At 35.0% G+C, this 27,768-nt stretch overlaps 1 protein-coding gene across 1 annotated transcript in view; it reads left to right on the top strand.

Annotated features, from left to right (window-relative positions):
- ADGB (androglobin) overlaps window positions 1-27,768 on the top strand; it is a gene marked incomplete at its 3' end in the record, with an annotated part of 63,266 nt that overhangs the window by 23,459 nt on the left and 12,039 nt on the right. The window contains exons 11-19 of the mRNA XM_008939276.1: window positions 184-358; window positions 1,076-1,166; window positions 3,778-3,922; window positions 12,060-12,105; window positions 19,887-20,046; window positions 21,919-21,982; window positions 23,479-23,581; window positions 25,231-25,372; window positions 26,726-26,840. Coding sequence (XP_008937524.1) covers window positions 184-358; window positions 1,076-1,166; window positions 3,778-3,922; window positions 12,060-12,105; window positions 19,887-20,046; window positions 21,919-21,982; window positions 23,479-23,581; window positions 25,231-25,372; window positions 26,726-26,840 — 1,041 coding nt within the window. The remainder of the gene's footprint in view (window positions 1-183; window positions 359-1,075; window positions 1,167-3,777; window positions 3,923-12,059; window positions 12,106-19,886; window positions 20,047-21,918; window positions 21,983-23,478; window positions 23,582-25,230; window positions 25,373-26,725; window positions 26,841-27,768) is intronic.

Genomic DNA, 27,768 nt, shown 5'->3' with positions numbered 1-27,768 from the left:
CTGCTGAACATCAAATTCTAATTAGGATTTTTTTTTTTTTGGTACCTTTGTCAGATGAACTGGTTTTGGTTTGTTATTTAAGCCATTAGATGGTTTGTGTCCATACTGTTCTTTTTTTTGTGAAAAGGATATGATGAGAAAGGAGATCTCACCCCAGTCATATCATCTTTCCATGTTTTGTAGGCTGATTCTTCAGAAAAGATGAGGCAATATGGGCTTTCCCACATATATAGCCATCCTGTCCTTATCACTAGAACTAGGTCCTGTCCTCTGGTAGCACCACCACAACCACCACCAGTTCCTCGTTGGAAGCTTTTCCGTCAGAAAAAGGAAATTGTTGTGACATCTGAACCCCAAGGTTTGTCTACTCAAACATCACAAATAAATTTGTTATTACATTTTAATTATTAAAAATTTCAGTGGAACTTCCCTAGGGGATTACTTTTTCTCTCTTTTTTTTTTTTTTCTTGCCAACTTTGTATTACTCCCTTTAGCCCTATTCTTTCTTAAATGCTTTGAGAAGTGTCTTAATTTATCTCTAAAAAGGCATTCTACTGGAGAAAACGAAGAGGGAGCATTAACAAAGCAGTGCAGAAGCTCTTTGATGAAGAGGCATGAAAGCTTCTGAACACCTTTTAAACATTTAGGCTATATGACAAGTCCTGTTGCAGCAACTCATGTTGTTAGTTACACTTATTCTGAGGTTTATCTATACTGCATAATGGAGCTAAATGCCTTATATGAGATAGCTTGAATGTGAAAGTGTTAAAGGCATGCTAGTGAAATGTGCTGGGATGAGAAACAGAGGAAATCAGCAAAGGCTGAGTGTGGTGCCATAGTTGTTCTGAGCTACCATGGATAACCTTACATACAGGTTAAGCACACTTCTAATACCTTGCAGGCTGAGGATCAAAGTGTTAAGCACTTGGGTTTTTTTTAAAGATATTTCACCTAAAGCCACCCCTGGTTGTTCCATTCAAGTGTTTGCAATGAATCTCTTATGAGAGTTATTTGTCAAAATTATAATATTAAACATCTCTTATAGATATATATTTAACAAGTTGCATTTTTCCAGAGCCTGTGGTAAAGAAACCTGAAGAATACATTGAAATTGCTAGCCTATTTTTGAATTACAAATTGAGTATTATCAGAATACCCACAGACATGTAAGTATTCTATGTAGTTTCAGCATTAGCATTATATTGTTAAGTCATTGTGCTTTCACAGTGAAATGAACTTATGTTTACTTATATGACAGGGAAAACCACCCTGGTTCATGTAGTTTAAAACACATCAGGATTAGAACACTGTACTGATTTATTCATGTCACATAATTAATTGGCAGTGAACTATATGCTTAGAATCAATATCAGCAATACAAAAAATAAACCACTATACTACAAAAAAAGTAAACAAACGCCCACAAACTTCTGAACATCTTTCTGTAGCTGATCCCAAGAATGTCTGATCATGCACACAGACACTCTCCTGGCATTGAAGGTCAAGAAAATCTTCTCTCTTTTGAATGCAGGCTCTTCCAGTGGCACACATCTCCTCTTGAAGATGTAAGGTGGGGAGCTCTAAGCTTTATATGCTGCTCCCTGCAAGCTACTAAGGTACACACTGGTGAGAAAGCCCGCTAGGAAGTGGATGTGCACATACCTGAGGGGTGCATCCTTAGGATTTTTCCTCAAACTACTGGTCTTTTCCAATTCTTGCACATAACCAGGCAGTCATTGACTGGTCAATCAGTACTTTCATTTGTATCACATGTTTGGCATGAAACTGTTTATGACTAAAGCATGCTGTTCTCTCTTCAGTATAGTTGTTTACAAGCCTGAGTATGCAGGTGAAGAAGCTCATGCTCAAAACACAACTTTATTATAAATGCCTTCCTTGTGTTAAAGTCTGTTTGCAAATCCTATGAACCCTTGAAAACCAGGGTTTTTATAGAAAATCAGAACCATGTCTTAGACAAGACTTTTCAGAAATTGATGTATACACAACTTGTAGTCAGTATTCAGCATAATACTTGCTCACTGACAAGAAAAGGATCACCATTAACTGTATCAGGGCCTTGGCTTTTTTCCTGTGACCCACTGCATAATACATTTCTGTCAGGCTTCAGCTTATGATGTGAACATTCAGTAGAAAACTGCTGGAATTATTCATCTCCTCTCTTGTATTCTGAGTGAACTCCTGACACTGGAAGCATTGAATGTATCACATACCAAGTGAGCGTCAAAAACTGTTATTTTGGAGGACATTTCTTGGGACTGAGTTCAACAACAATTTGTAATTCATTGGAGATATGTGTGTTGTTTTGTTGTTGTTGTTGTTGGGGTTTTTTTGTTGTTGTTAAATATGTCTAAGTAAACAGAATAAATCACATGCTTGGCACGTACTGCATTTTGATCATCGTGATTTGATGGGATGATAATAAACCAGTTAGATTTTGGGGTTTGGGGTTGTTCTTTTTTTTTTTTTAAAACAGCAGCATTTGTCCATGGCAAAAATGGTGTGGAAATATTAATGGAATATCATTGTTTTGCTGATATAGTTGCATTTTATTGGTTAAAATTACATTAAATTACTTAGTTTCTGTTCAAGTAGCAGGAGTAGAAATACATAAAAATGCTCTAAGCAATATCCTTGAAAAGATTATTAAAAGGGTAATTAAGTTGTTCCATTATTTGCATAGTGTATTTAGTATTTTTTTTTTTTTCCTATTTAATAGATTGCTTAATGGTCAACTTACTCCATTTTGTCAAGGACAGTTTATTTAGTGTACTAAGTTTCCATGACAATCAGCTAATTTAATCTCCTGTGATTTAATTAACAGGTAGTAACTGAAAATATATGGCAATTTATTGTATTTCATTAAAGTTATATAGCTGCCTAAATAAGATAAGGGACTTAGATATGCAGTTGGGACTGAAACTTTTTTTAATATCTTGCTTTTATTTTAATGAAATATTTTGCAAAGCTCAAAGGCAATATAATTGTGACGGTATTACTGCTAAAGATCTTGATATTTCATTATCTCTTATCCCCTTAACAACGGAGCTAAATAACACATGCTTACATTTTTCCTCTGTTCTTTATTGCTGTAATAACACAATTATGCATTTATGTCTAATTGGCATGTCAGCAACATTGTTTTGATCTTGTTCTCCTAGTTCACTTGACAAGCAAAGCGTTATTTATATTTCCATCAGATTTTACTTCTGCCTCCACTGAAGTCAGCAACAGAGCTTGCTTTCACTACAACCAGAGTAGGCCTTTTGCAGGTTTCCCTGGTTATCTTGTCTTTTAGCTGTCTGGTAGCTATGGAGACCCATTTTGAGGGGAAAGACAGAAACTATCCTGACACAAAAAAAAAAAAAAAAAAATTTTCCACTATCTCCATTTAAATAGTCCATGTTAGGGTGCTGGTGTTGGTTTGTTTTGTTTTTTTTTTCTGGTCAATGGGCCATACAAATTTACTCCCTTCTGGCATTTTCATCTAGTTTTTCTCAGCTGACTTGGATTTTGGTTTTTGAAGTGTTAAAAAGGGCAACAGCCCAGATCTTTCAAGAATAGATGTGTGTGTAGTGCCAAGCCGGTAAAAATAAGAAATATATGCATATATAGATTTTGTATTGCCCTATGAAGCTGTCAAAATAAAGGAGGCACAAACTTTTTTGAAAAAATTCTGTTAAGAACAGTAATTATGAAGACTGTAATTTGAAAATAAATGTATGGAATAAAGTGTTTGAATTTTCTTTTATTATTTAGCCACCCTCCACAGTCTACTATCAAAAAACGATTTCATTCCATATCCTGTGTACCTTCTGTTGCTGAAAGTGATGAAAATGTAAGTGACAGTAATGTGGATATGAACCAAAGTAGGAGATACTCAAATGCAGAAGGTGATTACCAGGTAATTCTTTTTCTTTTTTTTTTTTTTTTAAATTTCATCTGGTTTTATATTCCAAAGGATAGTGAAAGACAAAGCAGAAAATGCTCAGTACTTAAATATAGGGGTTTTTAAGACCTTTCAGTAAGCTTCACACCCCCCTCCACACACACCCCATTTAAGTAACTTCCTTGCCCTTCCACTTTTTAGTATTGATGTATACTAGGTGGGAAATCTTTCCTAATAGTTTTTAGTTTATTCCATTTTTTTTTATTATTCATTGCTCAGATTCTAAAAGTCCTATTGCTAACACTATAAAATATTTTGGGTTTGCTCTTTAAAATCAATTCAATGGGAGAATCTTATGATGATACTCAGGGGTCTTCATAAATAAACATTACTTCACGAATTAATCTTAAAATTAGTGTATTTCAGCTACAGTGAAAAAGGTTCATAGGCATATCACCACTAGAAAAATGTAAACTTTATAAACATATCTCTTAAAATGGCATCCTCATTTTGTTGTTTATTTGAAGACTTCAGTCCAGATCAAGAAAAAATGTTAAGGCTTCAATGCTGAATTTGCCTGTCCTTAAATTTCAGAAGCTTTGCCTTCTAAGGGAATCTTCAGCCATGAATTAGACCCTCAGGCTTCCTGAGGAAAACTAAGAGAGTGACATTCCTCCAAACAGGTTCACTAGACGCAACACACTGACCACAGGTTACCCAAAGCTAGCCAAGGATATCCTAGTTACTAGGTAGAGGTTTCCACTGTAACTTTTTCAAGACAGGTAAAATGAATCTTACCCAAGTTCAGTAAACCATTACTAGGATGACTTTGGTCAGTTGTACGTACTGTATGGTTGTTTTTTTTTTCTTTTTCTGTTTTTCCTTTTAAATTGGTGTGTGAATGTGCTATTAAAATCTACTTTTATCTAAACCTTTAACAAAATGCTTCCTGTAATATATAAATCTTGTACATTTAACAAAGGAAAAAGTATACTTTCAAAGAGTTTCTGGACACTACACTATTTCAGGCAAAATATTTTATACAGGGAAAAAATTTGCAACATAGAGAGACTTAAATATTTAAACAAACAAACAGGTCTGCTGAAGCCATTTTATTTGCTCAACTCCTACAAAAGAACCCAGTTTGGTGGCACCAGTATCTCTCCAACTGCATATTTATTGCAGATTGTAAGAGCAACTGATAGCGTTTTTCATACTAGAAGTCTGGATCTGACCCAATATACCAATTGTATTTTGGGGAAAATGGAGCTTCAGCTTGTAAATGTATGCTACAGTTTTCCCCTCTGCATTAATTTTCTGTCCCAAGTAAAGAATGACTACTTCTTCTGTATCTGATACATTTAATTTGATTACATTATAGAACATAATTTAAAAGAATATAGAAAATTTATTCATCCATAGTGCTGCATAAAGGAAAAACAGCAACAAAGTCCTTACCCACAGAATCCTGTAGTAAAGCTGACCTAATTATTGTAAAGTTTCTAGTCTCATTTTCTGGGATAAACTAACAAACTTGAAGGTAACATTTGTGGTATTTACTTGTATATAATGTCTGCTTTTAAGTTTACAAAATGTGCTTGAAGACCAAAGACATGCTGTTAAGGATAGAGGGTCATGAGGTATATTCATGAACAAAGAAAAAAATTTAGTTTGGTTAATTCTGAAGTAAAAGAGAAATAAATTTCTATGGAATTTTTGTAGTGCCTATTTATATATTTCCTCTTCAGAGTGTAGTCTTATGCTAATTTTATGTTTCAGATCTGAAACTCAATTGTTTTAAACTGTTCTATGTCTGTTATGTGTATAGAAAATGTATATGTGGATATAATAGTTGGGTATTTATGATTTAAAAACCAGGTGATTCTGTAGTGAAGGAGAATTCTTTGCAACAGAATTTATATTTATCTATTTTGATTTTTTTTCTGTACATTTTATAAACAATAGTTTAAACAGTAATGCGTTAGTACTTCACCTTTAATAGTCTTTTTAATAATTGCAGATTAGAAAAATCATTACAAAAACAGCAAGGTAAAAAGGAGCTGTAAGTAGCATCTTATAATATATAATAATTATTGATTGCATGGCTTCATTCTCTCTAGCTGTACAAATATAAATTTAGTTAGTTAGAAATTAATAGACATATATGTTCTAAAAGCATAAAAGGAGTTTAGAACATCACTGTGATTATTTTTTTCCCCTAGTCCAAGAGTGTAGGAACCATGTGATTGTAGAAAGCTGGACTGCCACAGCAGGACATACAGTCAAGGAGAGGCAAGGGCAAGTAAGCAAATACAAGAGAGAGAGAGAGAGAGGCTGATAAAACTAGAATGGTTGTAAGAAGACATGAATATGACATAGTCTGAGGGCAATCTGATTCAGACGTGAGCAGCTAATTGACTTATACTTGAGCTTTACTTTTGCATCGATTTAAATCCCAGCTGAAAAATGCTATGCCTATTAATAGCTGCAGTATGTAAGTAGGACTGCATTTGTATGTCTTGCAAACACAAATAATGTTTTTAACTTGCAGAATAACCTTCTTTATTTCACATATTAAATCTTTTTATCAAAAGAATTATGTGGATACCTCCAGGAGATTAATTATGGGAGAGCTTTCTTTCCATAGTTTAAAAACTTGAACTAACATCTATACTTAAAAAAAAAAAAAAAAATCAAGTTATTTAGTGATTAAAAAAGCAAACACTGAAAGAGAAACTTGGATAGCCCTAACTCACTAGGTTATTGCTAATTTGTAGAATTTTGTACTGTGGTATAATGAGTCTGAATAACTTTGTCTCCATTTTAAACTCTGCAATTTCTATTCAGGAGATGTCTGCATTAAACCCGTTGATATAGATTGGGTAAATCATCGGGATGCAGCAGTTTTATGCATTAAGGTGACTGAATTTCACTCAGCCTCTGTGCCAGATCCCCAGCAAGTTTAAACTGGCATATTTCAATTTACTCCTAACTGTATGAAGTTACATCATTGAATATCTGATTCACTGTTCCTAAGGTCTGTTGTCACAGAAACAGAGACTAGTGATAAATGAAAGATAAAATTTTAGGAGCTGGATGTACCTTCTTTGAAGAATATGAAGTTGAAAGATATGGCATTATCCCTCATGTCCCCAGAGTACTCATACTTTATTGATTTTTTCAAACTTTTTTTTTTCCCCCTGTGTTTCCCATTCCATCTGAATTTTCAGTCTTGAAAGCTTTTTGGATTTGCATTAGGGAAAAAATCTTTTTTAAATATCTATTTTTTGAGAGTTAAATTGCTCCTGAATCACACTGTTATTAAGAAAATAAATTCTGCAATTTTTGTTCTTGTTTAAAAACTCTGTAAAATAAGGCCCAGTACTTTAATGAAGAGGCTCAATTTATTCTTCTTCAATAAGAAGGTAAGTAATATATACGGGTGAGGCGCTCTGAAATGCGTGCAAAAGTAGTTTTTTTGTCTTATTCCATTTAGTTGGAAAAAAATATTAGTGGAATAATGGCTTCTTGAACTAGTTTTCCAGAATTTAATTTTTCCTTTCTTTTTTATTCTTTGTCCACTTTTGTGGTCAGAAATAAAGCAAAAAGGTCATCACATATAAATTGTCCAATGTCTTGCAGTTTTCTGGAACAGTAATTTTGGCAGACTCTCTTGAGGAGAAGATTATCCTGGAATACTGTTTCCTTGTAGCGCTAAAGTTCAAAAGCCTACGTGAATAGTCTTCATCATGACAAGTTCTTTAATACAGGTTATCTCCAGTTCCATTGAGAAGAAAGCTCTTTGCATTCTGGTTGAGGGAATGTTGATCAGTAACAAAGCAAGAAAACTCTAATCCAAATATATTTACCATCAGAATTTGCAATGACTGCTACATACTTTAATAGACTTGACCTGCTTGCTATATTCAGAGATCTTAAGCAAAACACTCTGCTTTCTCTTTGTGGCTTCTTCAGCATCGAGCTCCCTGGCAAGAATACTTTCTAGAGGAGGATTGAAATTGCCACTCTCCTAGTGACATAAACACAATACACTTATTCTTTGATGTTCATGTTTACCTCCTTTTTCTTAATTCAGTTCCTTCCTCTTATATCTGCAAGCTCAGTCTTACCTTTTGGTTTATAACTGATACCAGTCTATTTAGTTTGCATTCTCTGTTGTGTGTTTTTTTTCGTGTTAGCCATAAACATTCCAGACTCTTGTGCCATAACTTGCCTATTCTCCTCATTCTAATCCTTCTTATGATATATTTCATAAGCCCAGTGAACTGGTTTTGAGTCAACAGGCGGGCTAGGTAGAAATTAAAAAAAATATTTCTATTTTCTTTACAAACTTCATATTTTTAAAAATTATTTCAAACTGCTCAAAATGAAAAAATCCTTGCTTCTCTTTTCAGGAAAAACAAGGATATGCATGAGATACGAGGCAACAGGAATTAGATGAGAGACTTGAGAAGGACACAAATTTAGACAATTGTGATACAGAAAATCTTTCCAACTGGCCCACAAGTGTCTACTTGCTTATACAGATTAGGCCAGTTTCAACATCGGAGACTGAATAAAGACGAAGCCAAGCTGACAATCCAGTATTTTTAAGCTGTTCCTACACCTCAGCCTGTGCATAACTTTGCAGCTGTTTGTGCTTTTGTACCACTGCCTTATCTGAAAAACCACTTGTGTTACCTTCTCCCACATGACATCTAAAATGAGAAGTGATATTCCATTTTGTGAAAACAGGAACTCAGGAATAGGCAAAAAAGGTTGTGTCTAAGTGACTATAGACTAAGCCCTTTGATTATATAATTCTTGGGTCAACACCAAACTAAAAAATTTAGGTTTGGATGTTAAGAATATTTTACTCATCTTTTGTAATTTTGGATGTAGATTTAAAATGGATTTTTAATCATAGAACTTACAAATTTGAAGCTTTATTCTTTAACCTGCAATTATATCCAGAGAGTTTATTTTTGAAAGAAAGCTGGTGTTTTTTATAGAAAAACCTGGTGTGAAAAGTTTTGCCACACATAATTTCTACAATAGTAAAGGATACTGATTTAATAAAAATATCAGATAGGTTTTAAAACTTACTATTTGGTGCATTTGAATAAAATACCATACAGCTGGTGTTAGGAGGCTGAAAAATATAAATGAATCCTTGAAAATAACAAGATAGCTATAAATTTATAAATCAGTACTAATTTTACAATTACGTGTTACTGATTATAAAATGTATTAGATGATAAATTTGATTCTTTTAAGTTAACCAGTGAATTTTCCTCACATTTTGTGTTCAGATTTCCTATTGGTGGCAGCAAGAATTGTAACTAACTAAATTTTCCCTGAATCTCTGTGCAGCCTTTCATGTTTCACAGCTGGATACAAGTCTTTTTTTATTTCTTTCTTTATCAGATACTGTGGCAGCAAAGCTGACCTTGCAGACAACGAGTATTCATTAAGGAGGAAAAATGCTTTGAGTCTCTCTGTGCCAATGTCTTAGTCACTATAGCTGAGGCAATAGCGTAACAGAATGAGAACTTCCTTGACACTCCCAGTTGTCTTGGAATCAGTGAGGTTTAGGTAAAAAGACACATCCCATACCATTACAAAAGCAAACAGCTTTTGACTGTGTTATGTTTGCATTCCAAGAAGTGAGTAAATGAGCTTACAGTAGTCTCTACACAGCTGTGGTTAGATTGCTTTCACAGTTCAAACTGGCTGAAGTTCCATTACCTAAGCATCCAGTTTTTCCAGGGTACATTCTCCTTCTTTACTGGAAATTCTATTGAAGCAGGTTATGAGCATTTTCTGTATCTCTCCAGGCCTTCCTGCTGCCAGCTGTTAATACTTACAGTAGTTCTGTAGTAAGCTGCTACATGTCTGTGCTAGAAGCATGGATGATGTGCACTGTCCATGAGCAGTAAGTTTGGCAGAGAGCATTAAACTTGTGGTACAAACATTGCAGTCTCCAAGGCTTGTGCAGTGTATCTGATGCTTTTTATACTTCAGACATGCCCAGGATTTCTGAGAAGAAACTTGTTAAATTGTACAATTGACATGTACCTGTTTGACAAATCGTGAGACTCCTACAAGAAATTTGGCACTATTAGGGTCTTGCAAGTTGTTCTCACATGCAGAAATATGACAACCCTATGCACGCCTAATTCTGAAGTCACCGTTTAAAAGGGGAAAGATAGTCCATGTATTAATAGAGATTTTTTTCATACCCAAATGTGAAGGATGATTGTCAGTGTCACTTGACAAGCCATCACAGATTGCCTTTTGTTTTGCATGGTTGTGCGTACAGGAGTCTGGAAACAGCAGCTGAAGTACATGGAGAATTGCAAAATTGTATTCTGTCCTTTTCAGTTCGTTTGCTGTAGAAAAGCAAGAAATTAATCTAAAAAAGGACATGTAAGACACAACATATTTCAACTCCCATATTGTTCAACTGTTAACAATTTCAACAATGTCTGTATTTTTCTCATAATTGCTGATGATATTAGATCTGTCACCAGCTTTGGCTCATAAATATTCTTTTAAAAACCCACAAAAGATTAGGAATAGAATTTAAGATTTGTGCTGTGAAAAAATGAGACTTTCACATTCTCTCAGTAAACAATACTGCGGTTAAATTATAAGTATTAAATTATTTGGTACTTCCTACGTTGGGAGAGAGACTCTTGAATCTGTAGTTTAGTCTCTTAACTCTTTCCTGTAGTTAGTTCAGAGATTATGAAACACCTACAATTTTGCAGGGTAGTCTGTAATAAGAGGGCTGAGACAAACCCGGACTTACATCACAATGACCCTGTGCAAGCTTTAGGTACTGTTGGAACCTGCCATCCAGTCCAACTTAGACTATGAATTATGTCAGTTTGCCCCTCAAAAAATATTTCTAAATTGTACTGAGAAAGCATAAAAGCAGCTCCAAGTCCCCTTAGCTCTCACAACTCCTCTTTGAAATGTTGAACAGACAAGCACTATGTATATCCAGATATTCACGGGCTCAATGCCATCAGTTTCTGCATTTGCGCCTCTGACACATGTAAACATGGGTATGTATGAGGAGTTTGGGTCAGGGTGTGACAAATCTTGTTAAAGAGAGACCTGGGATGAAAAGAAGATTAAAAATTTGTTTTCTATAGCCTTTTTAGGCTTTAATATTTATCTCTGTAAAGGTAAGTTAAGCCATTAATAGTACCACGTTCAAATAGGAAATAAGCAAGAAACTGGAATCTCTTTCACCCATTCTCTCTTCCTTATTTAAAAAAAAAAAAGTGCAAGTGAGTCTTGTGTAGAGCATATCATATTGCACGTAAGAGGGCAGTCAGAAGGAACAATTAGGCATACATTTTTAACAATATCAAAGATTTTAATGTCTCAAAGAGAAGGATGCTGTCTTTGCAAATTTAATGAGTGGACTTTGTGAAAGGCTGGCTAACTTGCCATCAAGTTTAAACATAACGGGATATTACATGCATATTAGTTCAGCCGTTCTAGATTGGAAGAGGGATTGAACAGGATAATTTTTTTTGGTTTTGCCAGAAACATTAGAAAAGAGCAGGCTACTTTTTATTTATGTAGCTGATAGAAAACAAAAGATGCTGTAGCAATCAGGCATGGTGCTGACAGCGACAGTTGTGGGCACCTGCACAGCAAGAAAAGCTTGTTGGAAAGAAGTCCTCCATATACTTTCCAAGAATGGAAGCTTAGATTAGAAACAAACAGGACTGATTCTAGAATAAGACTCATTTTATTATCAGGGAACAGTAATATCCAAAAACATTTTATTTAATATTAGAGAAGTAGGCATATGGAACAGCTTTCATCCCAGACTCCAGTTCACATGTGCTTCTCTAAAAAAAGTTCCATCTGTCTGTTGGTGATGCATATGTAGGTATTGCAGCAGATTTTATTCTTCCTATTTTTCTTAGTTGTTGTTTTTTTTTTTTTTTTTTTTTAAAAAAAAAAAAAAAAAACAAACAAACAAAAAGAAAACCTGCAATGATAACTTAATAGTTTGTTTCTCTATCTCAGGAAAGACTGCCCCAAACCCAAGTATTTTCTTTAACAAAATAATGAAAGATTATAATCACCATTGTTTTTTTGTTTTGTTTTGTTTTTCACCATACAGGAAACCACCCTCTCTCGGCAGCAAAATGCAGAGACACCCAATAAAGGTAAGTGTGTTTAAAATTTATATTCAGACTTCTGCCATTCCCATATTGTTTGTCTTCACTTTTAATCATGTGCAAATATCAACAGTCCTATTTGTGAGTGTTGGTTTTATGAGAAAATGTCAAAGAACTGGTAATAGCATGTATAATTACATAGAATAGAACCTTCAGATTGGTATTAAAAATAAACCCTAACAGGAATATTTTTTAAAAAAACACTTCTCCTGAGTTACTTACCAGTAAAATGTACTGGATTTTGTACACAGAGCTCTTTTTCTAATCACTGTGAATTGTACTTTCTTTTCTGAAATGGAAGGCAAGAAAAATGGGCAATTTCCAATTTAATAAATATTACTTTTTTATAGTCTCGAGATGAATACTTGAAGAGTGTTCAAAATGAGTATTTTTTTCCAAAGGTGCACTTCTTTAAGTGACTATTTTAAGGTTTTGGTCAGGAGAAGGTAGTAAGAGCCTTCTTTTTAAGAGTGATCAGGTTTGATTGGTGCACAACTTCTGCTAAAACTGACTGCTAGGTAACACCTTTAATTTTACCAGAGTTCTGAAAATGAATGTTGGAGAAGAAGAACATCTGAAACATGAATAGGATTCATGCTCACACAATTATTCATACATGTGACACTCACCTTGATCTTGGTTTTCAGCTTTTCAGTTCATGTAGAAGACTATGTAATGCACCTTTGCTTTTTAAGCATTTCTGAAGGTTGATTCTAATGGGGGGAAAGGCATACAATGCCATTTTTTTAAATTATATTTCGTTTTCTGTTAAATATCTATAATCTTCTTTTCCAATAATTGAGTGTCATGGTTACAGGGACTGGGACCAGTTTATCCTTATGTGGGTAGAACCAAAACTGTATATTCTACACTCTCTATGTCAGTGCTCATGGGTTGTTAAGAAAATCATGGGTAGCAGCTGCCCAGGACAGACCTCACACCCCAGGCTATAACAGATAAGGAAAGAGGTTCAAGGTCAGGGGAGATGTTAACACCTTTCCCACCCAGCAGGAGGAGTCCTCCCTGTTAATGGGCCCCTCCATGCCTCGCCCCATGACTCATACAGAACTCCCCCCAGGAGCTATTTCTGTTTAATGGACCATCACGGACCCACTGCATGACTCATAGACTGATATCAACCCATTGTGAGATGCTCCACCCAGGGGGAGGAGCCAAGTGCTCCCACCTGGATATAAACTGGGGTTCAGTACAGCACAGGGGGCCTTACCCACTGGATTTCCAGAGGACAAGAGCTACCAGATCTTTTTCTACGAGACCACTGTTTCATCTGGACTGCTACCACCACCCTAACTACAGAGTGTCAGGTTGTATTCTGACTCTGTCTGTGGTTTCCCTTTGTATTATTGCTTTTATTTTATTTTTCTCTTATTAAATTGTATTTCTGACTTGGAGTCTCTCACTGGTTTGTTTTCAAACCATTACATTGAGAAATACAATAAATATCCTCTCAGTTAAAGGATGTGCACAACTTCCTAACATCTACAGTAATTAATCCAAATAATTTTACCCAAGATGCTTAGATATTTTCAAATTCATTAACATTATTTTCATTCTGGGACAATGTGCAACCTATCAATCTTCCGTACTAACCTGCAAATACTGTAATACAAGGTAAGGTTATGGTGGGGGGAACAGTGAAAAACCTGGGTCACACTAAGAGTATAATGAAGATTAAGAATACGTTTATGATATTTAAATATTTTGAAGCAAAGGTAAATTCTACTTTTCTAAAACCCATGATAATAAATACTTTTTAAGTAAATTTGGTAAACATATGTTCAGTACAGACAAAGGATATAATTTTGAGTTATATTTTTAAGAACTGATAATCATTTCAAGTACTGTAGTGCTTGAATGTCTTATGAATTCTTTTTTTTTTTTTTTAATATCACCTTATTAAAAACAGAACCAAACCAGAAGAATTTCATTGTAACAAAGCTGTGTGAGTTAAAGAGCTGGAAATATATTGTTCAGTTATTCTTTCACAGCTCAATGCCAAATCCTAATAGAAATCAAGTGGTTTGTAGCAGATAACTCTTTAAGCCTGCCATGAATGCATTTGGATCTTGGAGTAGTTTTGCAGCTGTCACTCTTCATTGATTCTGAAGTTAGTGTATCTCAGCAGCCAGGCTGCCATCTTTTCTGCTTACTCAAAAGTCCACTCAAGAAATGCCCACTGGAGAAAAGCTTCCATAGCACAACCAAGGAAAAGGACAAAGCAGATGTTACCATCCTCTGACCTATAATATTAATAATTCATATTTCTACTATAACAAGATCCTTCATACTCAGGTTCTAACCTTCATAACCTCCAGGCTGTCTCCCCCATATGTTTTAATATCTCTATGCAAAATCCACTTATTCCAACTTTACACAGAAAAATACTAATTATCATTACAGGATTCAAAGACTAGAGCTCTATGTTCCTATTAGGTGGTAGAAGTATGATTGCTTTTCTTAAAATAATACACTTCCTTTTAATGTCTTAATTATGAACTAAACCCACCTTAAAAAAATTTTTTTTTAATAAAACTAATAAATTATTGGGAGAGGAGACTTATACAATATATCTTTTTTTAATGCTTTGTGTTGTGCCATGCGCTGTAGTTTATGAGCTCTACTTCTCATTAGTATTACTTCAAAGTAATTCATTATGAGCCTTTCAACTCCACAGAATGTCTGAGAGCATGAATCACAAACCAAGACTGAGAGAAGTGGAGAAATATTTTCAAATTATTTTGGTTTTATTTATGAGTACAGGGGGTTTAATACACTTTTTAATATGGCTAAAAATTTCTCAGATTTTTCAAAGTATACAAATAAGAATTCAATAACTTTACCACTTCAGAGTTTGATTACAGGTCATAAGACAGTTAAATGTATGAATAGTCTAATATCAGGGAAGTTCTGTCTGTGCACTTGAAACACATTGTAATTGAGCACAGTGATATTGAACAAGTAAACTCACATATATAAAAAAATCCTTTGTTGGACAAATTATTGCTTTTCAATATTTCAGTCTTTTGGTTTGGGAATCTCTGTCCTTTTCTGTTTGCTTTTTTAAAAAAAAAAAATATTCTCATTAAACTACATAGGCTACCGAAGTCCATTGAAATTTTGTGCTACTGAGGTTCACCAAATGCAAGGAAATGTTTTGTAAAACTATTGCACATCACTGTCTTTCTCTACAATGTCCTCAGAGTAGGAAATCATAGCTTTGCAAATCTACCAAAGAAAAAATTTGTCCTAGAACATATAATTATGCTTTGTTATGAAATCAAAATTTGTACGTTTACACTTGTTCTCTCTGTGTTGCAACTACAATAAAGCAACTATATTCCCCAGATGAAGTGCTTTTCTATGATTTCCAGTTGCTTTTGGTGCAGATACTGCATCTGATGGAAGTTTTTTGCAGTATCATGCTATTTCCATGTGTATTTGTTATCTCACAGAAAATCTTGGTGTTCCAATTTGTCCAGAGATAAAACACTGGCTGAAAATGACAAAACCAAAAAGTAAAATTTCAGATAAGCATGCTGAAATTAAGTGTGACATTACTGTATAGTGTACACCAGAAACATTGGAATAGTACACAGTAAGGTGGAAAATGTCTTTAATCACATGGACAATCTTTATATTTTACGTAAAAGTAGCTAGAATTCAACATTCTGTTAAAGTGGACCTGGTGTTGTTAGGTTGGTTGCCTTCGACTTTGCAGCATTAAGTAGCACTTTTTTGGTAATGAAAATCCAGTTTAGATTAAGGCAGAGCTGCTGTGGTTTGGGGTCAGGTCCACCTCCAGAACCATAACAGATGCTCTCTGTTAATCCCTTACCCCACCCCTCAAAGAGACTGGAGAGAAAGGGAATAAGGGATAGAGACTTACAGATCAGAAAAGAAAGCAGCTTTAATAATACCACTAATAAAAATAGTAATCATGATAATAACATGGAATATATACAAAATCAGTACAAAACCCAACTCCACCCTGATGTCAATACATCACCATCACCCCCAGCTGGGGAGCAGCCCCTGGGGAAAGGTCCCAGGATGGACTCAGCTGGGTACAGGAGCTGGATTCTGGAACCCGGTTCAGGAACACAGGGCTCAGGATCAAAGGCAGCATGGATGAGGTCCTCCTCAGACGCTGGCCACTGCAGGAGCAGTCGAAGGAAGGAAGAAGACAGAAGAGAGGACAGCAGGGCAACAGAAGGGGTTGCCCCTCCTGATCCTTCAGCTTTTACTGGATATGAGGGATATGGGATGGAATACCCCACTGATGAATCTTAGGGTCACTTATCCGGGCCGCTCCTCCCTGCAGGTGGGGTGTGCTCTCTGCCCCCCTCCGTGTGGGATACAAGCTTAGCAGTGGCCTTGGTCTGCACACCAATCTTTGGCAGTAACTCTAAACATGAAGCGTTGTCACTGTAGAAGCAGGCAGTTTGTGCTGCTAACTTCAGACAGAGCAGTTAATTAGAAGAGCTTTACCTGGCAAATTAAAATCGTTGAGCAGAACCAGCTTTGTTCTACCCCAAACCAGGACAAGAGTGTGTATGATACTTCTGTTTCTGTGTGTGATTTTATTTCTTTCTTCAAAAAATCCTCCCCTCCTGGGAAAAAACAAAACAAAACAAACAACAACAAAAGAACAAACAAACAAAACAAAAAAAACAAACAAAAAAAAAAAAAAAGCAAAAAAACCCCACTACAATAACAGACCCAGCCACCACCTTAAAATAGTTTGACCTGGTGTTTTACCTGGGTAAAGTTATTTTGCCTTTCAATTCATCTACTTATTTAATTGCATTTGAAATTGGGTTTATTTGCATTGGACTAGATAATTTGTCATTGATTAAATCACTTTTTATATTTTCTTTAAAACATTTGATAATCTTCGAATTCATGGTAGAAAAATTTACATTTAAAGATACCTTAAGTACCACTTTATGCACTGAAGAATTCCTGTGCCATTATCTCTGTGCTCTGCTATGGAAATTAGCTGTAATCTTCATATTCAGTGTGTTAAGTTCTTGCAATTTCTGCTGTAAGCAGGAAATTTTTGGGTTTGTACCTTTATTCCAATAAGCCAGCCTTTCTATCCTTTCTTACTGAAAACTGAGATTGGGGACTTATTTAATTTTTGAAACATTTTGAACATTTTTTCTATATAGACAGTATTTTCTTGTGTGTGTGTGTTTTGGTTTTTTTTTTTCATTTACACTCCTAGCCAATATTTTAATTTGTTTATTATTGTGTTTTCCTTGAGAGTTAGCTTATACACAGAGTCCAGATAGCGAATAAATGTTAGCACTCAAAACAGTAGTCACTTAGATGAGGGGCTTGATTTCCATTTAAGCATCTCAGTAAAGCACCATTGCTTGAAAAATTATGAGCACTTGCCAGAAGCAATGGCAATGTTTGATGTTAAGCTGTCTTAAAATGTCTTCTCACTGTGTTAAGAACATTATGTTTTCTAATAATTTTGGGGGTTTCATGCAGTACAGTATTTTCTTATATAACTAGGTCTTTTTGTAATAAGCTCTGCTAATCTGTGTTCATTTGCTACTCTTTCTTTTTTCCACTTTTGGGTTAATAATTCTCATTTGTATGCTGCTGTGCTTTTAGTTATTGATCTGATTTTATTTGTCTTCTATTTTTTGTTACAGTGCATGTTTTGTTATTACTTGTGTACTTGAATGTTTTACCTTGTTCATCTACTTAGATTTTTTTTTTCCGTGAGATTGTTTGTAACATTAATCTTTTTTACTTGAGTTTTAAGTAGCATAAAATTGTTGAATTCAAATATACTGTTCCCTTTTCTGAAGCTTTCTGCAGTGTTTAACTTTATAAGCAGCTCATCTAATCTTACTGCATTTGATTAGTATTTGCATCATTTCAAGGAATTATAATTATGGGCAATTATTTGCTGCAATTATCTTCCATATGTCAGTTTTAAAATACTATATTATACTAAACATCTCTTAAGACTAGCTTCAAATTTTTTTTATATTTATTCCATAAATTGTATCTTCATTAAATCACCCAATGTTTGCAGCTTCTCATAGCTGGAAATGGCACTTTCTGCATACAAGGTAAATGATAGTTAGCAGTTTGATTTACTTTTTTATTCTGTGGGGAAGCTCTGAACAGCACTGCCTTTGGACTGCATAGATGAAAAAGGATAAAATATGCTTTTTGATTACATTCTTACAAGTTTCTCATTACCAAAGAGGAGTGGGAAAACTTCAGCCATTTTGTTGATGCTGTGTTTGCTTTCCCTTAGCTGCAGTGGAAGAGCTACCTCTCCTCTGACCCCAGTCTGCATACATAATTAGCAAAAAGGTTTAGGTATTAACCTTTAAATAGGATGGAGCATATCTTCTATTTGAAGGCTGCAGAGATCTCCTAGCCCTATCGATCCTGAAGACGGTCTGTTGATAATGTTCTAGCACTCATGTTCAGGATGAACAAATTGCAACTTTGAGCCACAGGAAGATGATATTGGACATAGTTCTGCTCTGGTGACCCCTTCTTCATCTTCTCTGTGATATGCATATTTCTAAGTCAAGCACTGTGGTTATTTTACTGGAGGCCTAAAACCCATGTTCATTTAAATCTAAGAAAAAACCTAGCCTAGATTTTATAGCTTTTTTTTTTTTTAAAAAATTGTTTTTCCATAGTAAAAGGAAGAGGAAAAGGTCTTTGGTGCATTTCCTTTCATTACATTTCTTTGAATTTATGAAAAATAGTTGCAAACTAATTTAGAGCCACCCACTTCTTATAAACTAGTTAATTATCCAGCACACCAGTATGTCTTGCTCATCATGAAATATTGCAAAGCACATTTGAATATAAATTATGTATTATTCTAATTAGCTTTCTCATTTGTTATACCTTACTCGTTTGGATGTTACCTCATCTTTTTTTCTCAGCAAACATTCTGAGTTAATAGCTGTTCATGTTTGAGCTATTCTGTTTTTCTGTTTTCAAGTGTTCTGAGCTATTCTCAAAACTTTTTGAGGGGCTAGATTAAACATCTCCAGTAACTATTTAAATGAATCCCACAGAGTAAGCGCAGAGAAAGTGATGTTACAATACAACTTAAAAAGTTACTAAATGATTGCAAAATGTTTCTACATGACATTTCTGTGTTTATATTTTGTAATGCATCTGATAGTAGATCTGATTTTCCAACAAGAAAATTAAAGTGGTTCAAATCTATTTCTCTTGACAAGTAGATTGACTGATTTGTGTGAGTAGTATCTCAGAGTGTACTGTGTAAGTACCAGAGGCAAGGATAGGTCTTTGTGTCCTCCACAATTCTGTGGTGTTTTTTTTTTTTTTTCTGTGCATTGTAAAAAACTTATGATACTCTCCCGTCATCTTTGCACTGAATAGGAGCTTTGGACAAGGAGTTGTATTTTGCTTTATATAGATAACATAAGGTTTTCAGCATTTGTATATATGTCTACCTAACATGCTCATATTAAATGTTCTAGTGCACAGTTCAATGTGATAGTATATTGAGGCAGAACACTTAAGCAGTTGCAGATATAAACAACAAATATCTATAGAGTTGTGTCAGTCAACTTTAAGCTTTTCATGTTAGTGAGTTTTTATTTTCAAACTCTGACATCTATGAAAAATATCCTGGTAATTTTAGGATAATTTTTCAATATAAGAATGGTACTACATTTAATGTGCATATTGTCATTGTATTGGCTATGTGTGTCATCTTATCTCTGCAGAAAAGTTATGTGAGACTATCAGTTTTGATGCAAAACAAATGTCAGAAACAGCTGATACTGATATGAACAACCAGCCAGTGGATAAAGAAATCGAGTCAGAAAGGACTTCTGTTTCCAGGGAAACCTGGATTAGCTTTGAAGACTTCTGTGTTTGTTTCCAGTAAGGAACAGAGACTTTGGGGTTTATTCCATAAAATGTATAGTATAAAATTGGTAAAATGTGAAACATGACTACATAAAAATTGCATCTTCTCAACAGATCTTTGTATAAGCATCCTGCCTTTCAGGGTACAACGAAGGCTGTTCTTCAGATCAGACTTTACTCTTCCTGTTGACAGTGAGTCTGTAGGTGCAGTTCCACGCTGTGCCTTGGGTGCGTCCTCCAGAGTCCAGTGGAGAACGTGACCACCAGCTTCATAAAGCATATGTCAGACTGTAATGTGGGTGGAAGATGGGAGGCTGTGGAACATGCAGCCATTAGGGTGCTCACATACCTGACCCATCAACCACTGGGCAGTCAGTGCATCTGAACAACACATTTCTAAGGCAAAAAAAAATTAATTGAAATCTTCTGTTGCAATCAGCGTATCTCAGCTTGGTCAATGTACTATCAAGGCATTTATACTTCTGCAAACATAAAAAAAAGCTAGTTTAATAGTAGCATAATATCTTTAGTTTCTGTGTTTGAGATTTAAGAACCCTGGTACAATATAGATCCTTTAGAGAATCTGACATTGCTGAGCAGAGTAATCTTATCAGAGAAAATTCACCCTTTTTTTTTCATTTGAATTTGTAACTGAGATTTTGTGAAGTTTTCGTTCTCTTGAGCAGATACTGAGCTCTGCTCCCTGTCTGAGGGAGAATGTGTAACACTTGTACCAGCAGCACTTAGGACATTATAATAAAAGATCGTAGGTCACTTTGAACCTTGTAAAAGTTTACCTGACTACTTTTAGGGAGCCCCAGGTCTAGGAGGGTAAGGCCTTCAGAAAAAACCATCACGAAGTAATTTCCTTTCAAAGTCTTGCTCACAGTGTCTTACAGAAAGAATGTAATGTACAAACTTTTTAACTTGTTAGCCAAACATTAAAGTACTTTAGACCTTTTCTAGACCACTATAGTATTATTTAAGATATAGAGCATTTGTCAGTGATTCTGATTCTTACTCCTGTCTCTAAATGGGTGAGAGTTTACTTATTTTCACAGTGAACTGATGAAGTAGCTGCTAACAAAGCATCTTGATTGACCTTTGCAGCTTTTACCACTCAGAAAAAAATTAGGCACCTAAGATTTTCATTTTACAGTCAGTTCTGTTGAAAGCATTTCTTTGTCTGACATACCGGCATCTCAGATACAATGAAAATAAGGTGGATGTTCAGAGTTCATATCAACTTGGAGAATTTATTGTAATAGGAAAATTTTAGTCATTGTACTCATTGATGTGTCAGCAATGGATCAGGATCCTTATGAAGCTGCTGACCAATCAAAACATTTATTTTACATTAAAAAAAATGAATTTCACATCTGATTCCATCTTGAATTAAAACTGAAGTAATTTGTGTTGCTCTTGCTTAAGTCAAGGTCAGAAAAAATGTTAGCTTTCTGAAGGTGTGCAAATTCCATAGAATTGAAAAAAAACATGTTAATAAACAATACAAAATAGGTCTTCCTTAGAGTGATACTTTATAGATAACTTTATTACAGTAATTTTCAGGTAGGCATGGAGGTTTCAAAGTAACATTAGCTTATTACCGTTTATAGATTCAAATTGGACAAAACAGGTGCCTGACCTCCAATGGAAAACTGCAGAAATGCAGCTAAGGTAGAAATTAATGTCAGCTGCTTTCTCTGGATATGAATTGTATTAATCTATTATGAAACTAAAACTGTTGAACCATTTTTTCAGAAATAGCTGGGAGTCTCATTTATGAAATTAAAATTAGTATCTTATACTATGAAATATATATTTACCTGCAATATGCAATTTATACTAACATTATTTTCCGATATATTTATTTTATCTTCTCCCTAGGAACCTGTATGTTTTCCATAAGCCACATACATATGCTTATAACTATCAGAAGACAGATTTTAAGGTATATGACCATACTGAGTTTTTATGTGCTTTTTAAAATCTTTGTAGTCTTACATAATTAAGTAATACATACATACTAAATTGTATTGGTAGACCACATAGAGCTGCTATTACTGAAAAAAATAACAACACATTAAGATTACTATAGTGAATACATAGATAAAGTTTGCTACCAAATATCCAGAAGCATTTTACTGTGTTTAAGACATAAAAAAATGTTATGGGATGCTATTGCACAATAATAAAAAAAAAATGAGGATGTAAATCATGGAAGTTGATAGTGAGAGTGTATATTACAGTGAACCAGATCTCCATCCTCTCTTTATTTTGATTTAAATCTACCTTTTAACAATTTAGAAAATAAGTTCCTGTCAGAATTCAGTTCTCCTTCATCTTCACCTGTCACCTAAAACCCAAATCAAGAGTCTATGTAGTGTAGCCCTCCGTTTTCTCCTTACATGCTTAGGATTTTTGTGCAGGCATTAGAAATTTCCCTTAGTTACACTGAAATTACAGTATTTCTTCAAACCTGCCATTAGTTCTTATTATCAGATGTGTATTCAATGTGTTTGAATATCCTGTTCCAGCTCTAGTTTTATACTCTAACTAAAGAGTAAGTATAGAGTACTGAAGTGTAAACTCTATACATGAACTTTAGGCAAAATCTTGTACTGAGAAGGTTAACTACATGAATTTATGTTTCATAATTGTCGTATACCTGCAATTTCACACTTCTCTGTATTTGTGATCACATTCCAAGAAATTTTCCCAATCACTGCATGAAATGCTTTCACAAGCCATAATCAGACTATGTAAACCTGTGGGCTCTTGTGCCAAAAAAAAAACCTAACACCTTTGCTGTAAAACCATTTTTTTTTTTTTTTTTTACATTGATGCAGACGAGGTGTTTGCACTATTAGGTAAATTCTGTATCAAACTTATAAAAGAATGTTTTCATATTATGCTATGAAGATAATGGTAGTGGTATTGCAGGATCAAATAAAAAAAAAAGTATTGATATGACTAGAGAATGTAGGAAGACACATTAAAACATTTCTAGTAGAACCAGAAGAAAAGTAGAATCATTATGTAGTAGAAAGAAAAAATGAGGCAGAATCAGTCATGTGTTGCAAATTAAAAGAGTACTTACTTCTTTCGAGTTTTCTGTGATTAGAAAGCTGCAGCACAAAAAATCTTTGGTTTTCCATTGAATTGTTGCTTGGCAAGTAGAACTACTAAACTGAGTTACATATAAAGAATATAATAAAAGATATATGCTCATTCAATAAACTTTTTTTGTTTACATTTAACTGATCATTATGGTGTATACATGCAGCATGAGGTTCTGGGCTTAAATGACTTTTGAAATCTAGAAGAAGGAGTGACAGTTTATTACTTCCCATACAATATCTAGGTTCACAGTATCTGAAATCTTAGTCATACTATGTATAAGCCCAAGCCTATAGCATTCAATGAAAATCTGTTTTTTGCATGCAGCCTACTGACAACCGAGTCTTCTATTATTTACTTGTGGACAGTCTGATGCCCATTGAAATCCTGGTTAGCTTTTCTGCATTAGTACGCTGGGGTGATACTGGAGGTAAGGCCAACACAGAAAAGTGCACATTAATGTTGTGTTTACTCATACTTGAATATGTCTGTGCTGTTGTTTTTGGCTGTGTTGTGTTTTGGCACAGTTTGAGAGTTTAGCATTTGTATCAGGTCTGGCCGAGCTGATTTCCCCATTGCAGCCCTCCTGGCACAGTGCCTTTGTGTTGGGAGTTAGAAGGGTGCTGGTAACACCCGTGTTGTGACTGCCCCTGAGCAGCGCTCGCACAGCACCGAGGCTCTTTCTAACAAGCCCCTGCCAGTGGGATGGGGGGGCAGGAGCTTGGGGGGAACATAACCAGGACAGCTGACCCGAACTGACCCAAAGGACTATTCCATATCCCATGACGTTAGCTCAACTATAAAGCTAGTGCAAAGGAGGTGGGGCGAGGAGGGGGCTACTCCTCAGTCCTCTGGAGCAATCGCTGTGCATCTTGGAGTCCTTCCCAGGAAGGGGACAGACCATCACCTGGGGATGGGAAGTCAAGAATAAGCCTTTGTTTTTGCCCTTTGCCTCCACACTCGGCACCGCTTAACTTTTGTTTTCTAATTAAACTGCCCTTATTTTTTTTTACCCACAAGGCTTCTGTCTCAGTCTTATTTTCCCTTCCTCTTTTGCTCTGTCGAGGAAGGAGAGGAAAGGGGGAGGGTGATAGAGTGGCTTGACAGGCATCACTTGCTCAGTCATGTTAACCCACCATAGCATTAAATAATCAGATTGATTCTAGGAAATACACTGGTATTCAATAGTACTTTCTTATTATTTACTGTTGATGATGAATATTTTCTTGAAAGGCTCCCACCTTTTGCTGTTTATTTTGATTTGCTGCAAGCTTTTCATCAATATATTTCTGGTATGGATTTCTTTGTGTTTCTTTTAGGGTTGTTTCTTTACTGAGAATTCCATTCTTGCAAGCTACTTTATGGCTTAGCTGATCAAAATGCAGTAAAATTAGCAATATGACCAAAGTTTAGTTTTGAAATTTTTAAACTCGGGCATTGTAAGCACTTAACTATATTTATAGCTGGTTTATTTCAAGATCCAACAGCTTAGACGATTTAAATAAAAATTGCTCATATTTTATGTAAGTCATAGAATGGTATTTAGAATGTGTTATGACATTCAGCTTAAGTTAATCAAAAATTTAAACATTGGATATGAACACAATTTTAGAGCAGAGTAGATAGAACCAAAAGAAAGCTTAAAAATTCCAGACTGACTATTCTGTTAAAATAATAAAAATGTATTATAAATATAAGTTTTGTGTGGCTGTTTGCTTCCTGTGCGTGTGGACAGAATGGATTTTTGGGTAATATTAGAGCAGCCTTATGTGACTTGGAAGATATCTGATTTACACATCTTCCTAAAACACATTTTTTTTTAACCATTATTTTCTAGTAAATAGTACATATAAGTCATATTCTGTGCCACCTGTACGTTATAAATGACTGGCTCTTTCTCCTCTGAATTATCGAAGCCTGTATGAAGACTTCACTGACTGTGAAATAGATACAGTTTTTGCATAAGTGTATTTGTCTTAATTTAACTGTTATTCCTCCCTCCCCCAAATTATGGTGTTTTGGTTGTTTGTTTTTGTTTTGTTTTTGTTTTGTTTTGTTTTGTTTTCTTTCTTATTCTAGATACTAAACAGGAGTATTCTAGTATTCCAAAGGGTGTGCTGATGGTTGAACATTTCTCTTGGAAACGTGTGACTCCTGGAGAACGTGTGTTAAAGATGCATACATCCGCAACCAAAGCTACTATGTTAAATCTTCCTGTTGGGTATGTATGAACGTTTATTTCTGTCCTAACTATTTAGTCTTAAGGCTCGAGATAATCCTTTTCTTTTTGGAATATCAAGTTAGTTGATAGCTAGGGTTTGGCAAGACTGAAAAATGGCTAAGAATTTGAAATAATTACCAATACCTTTGTAAAGATTTTGAATTCTTTACTCTTATTTAAGAGCATTTAGCAAGAAAAATCACATTGACATGCTAAAATATAAAGTAGAATGCAAATGCTTACTTAAAAGTGTTACTAACTAGAATGGTTTTAAGATGTTCCCTGGAGTACCAACAAAACTTAGTATTTTTAGTGGAACTGTAAAAGGATGATAATATCATAGGAGGTTTCATAGCTTTCCCTAGAATGGGATTTATGAAACATGACAGGAGAAATTGTGAGGTTATCCATGAAGCCTTGCATATCTTACTTCATATAGTGCTTAATATGATTTATTTCTCTTTGCATGTAACTAGATATTCAGCGTAGAACATTGACTGCTTAAAGAAAGAGATAGAAGGCAGGAGCCTTTAATATTTGTTAATTTCTGAAAATGCTTCCTATGAACAAGGAAGATGACTTCTTCATATCTTGCCATAAGCAAAAAGTTGATGACTAATTCACTGAGGCCTTCTACTCTTCCAAAAATAGAGCACCACCAGCTTAATCTCAAAAGAGGAGACAAAAAATGTATTTTTAAAAACACAAGTAAGGTTATGAATGAGTAGGCATAGAAAGAAAATGTCACAATACTAGCACACTGATATTAAATCTAAGATGCTTAATAGTGCTATTTGTTTTGATTCAAATTAAAAAAGCAAAAGTTATTATTGTGTTTATAGGTTAGTTCTGCCAAGACATGTATTTTCTTAGTGTTGTTTCCAAAATTTGCTTATCTCTGTCCTGTAGGAAAGCCAAAAGCATATCTTTTTTGCACTTGCAAACTTCAAAGCTACCAGAGATACAGGCAGCTCAAATTGACAGGTTTCTCACCTTTGATTCTCTCTACTCCAGGCAGAGCCAGCAGGCTTTCAGGAAGTCAATTTACAGCAGGTGTGGGCGACAAATGGGCTTATTGACCACTTCCCCATTTCATTCCAAATGAGAAATTACATGCTAAGCCAGGAGGGCACTTTCTCCCCTCTGTTGGTGGCCTGAGGGCATTTCACGATTATGTATTAATTTTTCCTGGTTTTGTCAATGCAAACATGGAAATTATGATTCAAGTAATGCATGACCTGGACACCTGACTTGTTCTCTAAGCTTTCTAGAGCAGATGTGTTTTTAAGTGTAGCTAACTATAATCCTGACTAAAAGACCTTTGGCTGATTTTTTTTTTTTTCTTGATTGTAGGCGACACACATTGCTCTTCACAGTAAGTTCTCCCATAGGGCACCATATTCATCTGTGTAGCATGGTGCCGTGTGTCTTTGGAGAAGAGGACACTGTGATGCCATGTCTTGAAAAGGTACACATAACCACAGCTAGTCAAGCATTGTGATAACAGTGTTTATTATTTAGTTTGAAGGTTATGTACTGTTGGATCTTCCTTTTTAATTATTAGATTTAATTGTATGATATTAATTTCAAGATGAAATGGATGAATGACTGAAAGAGATGGATTTTACAGCACAGCAGGCACTGACATGGATATTGCAACAACTGTCTTGTATAAATATGTAGCTAAGCATTGTGTACTTACTGTGGTTTACAAGAACAGCATAAGATGGAATGTTAAAAGTATTCTTGTTGAAATACATATGTCAGAGGTAGCATATAGGCTCTCTTTTTGAGGCATGTGATAAAATACATGTATGGATATTAATATTCAAAACAGCCCATCTAGTAAAATAAACTGTCACATATGTAAATTTTGCTTTGTCCCATGAGATCACGTATTACTTGCTGGTTCCCAGAGCAGCTTTTATATCTAAAGTGAACAACTGATTTGAACAACTTTTCATAGCTGAGACAAGAGACCCCAGGGGTGTAATTACTATAGCTTTTGTTCTTCATTGCCTACATTCCAGACAGATATCGCTGTCATCCATATTTTCAAGATTTCTTTGGCAAGCAGTAGGCCCAAATATTTGCTGTGGGCACAGAGAGGAGGGAGTGTAGCTTCTAGAGCACAGTTGTGCAAAAATGTTTTGAAGGGCGAGTGTAACAAAGTTTACACAGCAGCCTAGATTCAGCATCCTAATAATAGGACATTAAAGCAGCTTGTGCAAATTCATTATATTTATTGTAGCAAAGAAGTTTAAATATAAGAAGTTGAGCCATTAACAATGTGTTGTGCCTGTACTATACCCTTGTCTTCAGGTTGTGGATGAAAAGCTATTCTGCATCAAGAAAATTAGGCTGAATTTTCTCCTGGGGTCTTCTCTGCACTTCTT

The sequence above is a fragment of the Merops nubicus genome, unplaced genomic scaffold (genome assembly GCF_000691845.1).
Source record: "Merops nubicus isolate BGI_N331 unplaced genomic scaffold, ASM69184v1 scaffold22384, whole genome shotgun sequence".
Lineage (NCBI taxonomy): Eukaryota > Metazoa > Chordata > Aves > Coraciiformes > Meropidae > Merops > Merops nubicus.
The sequence above is the reverse complement of the archived record's forward strand: the minus strand, read 5'-3'. Positions and strand labels throughout refer to the sequence as shown.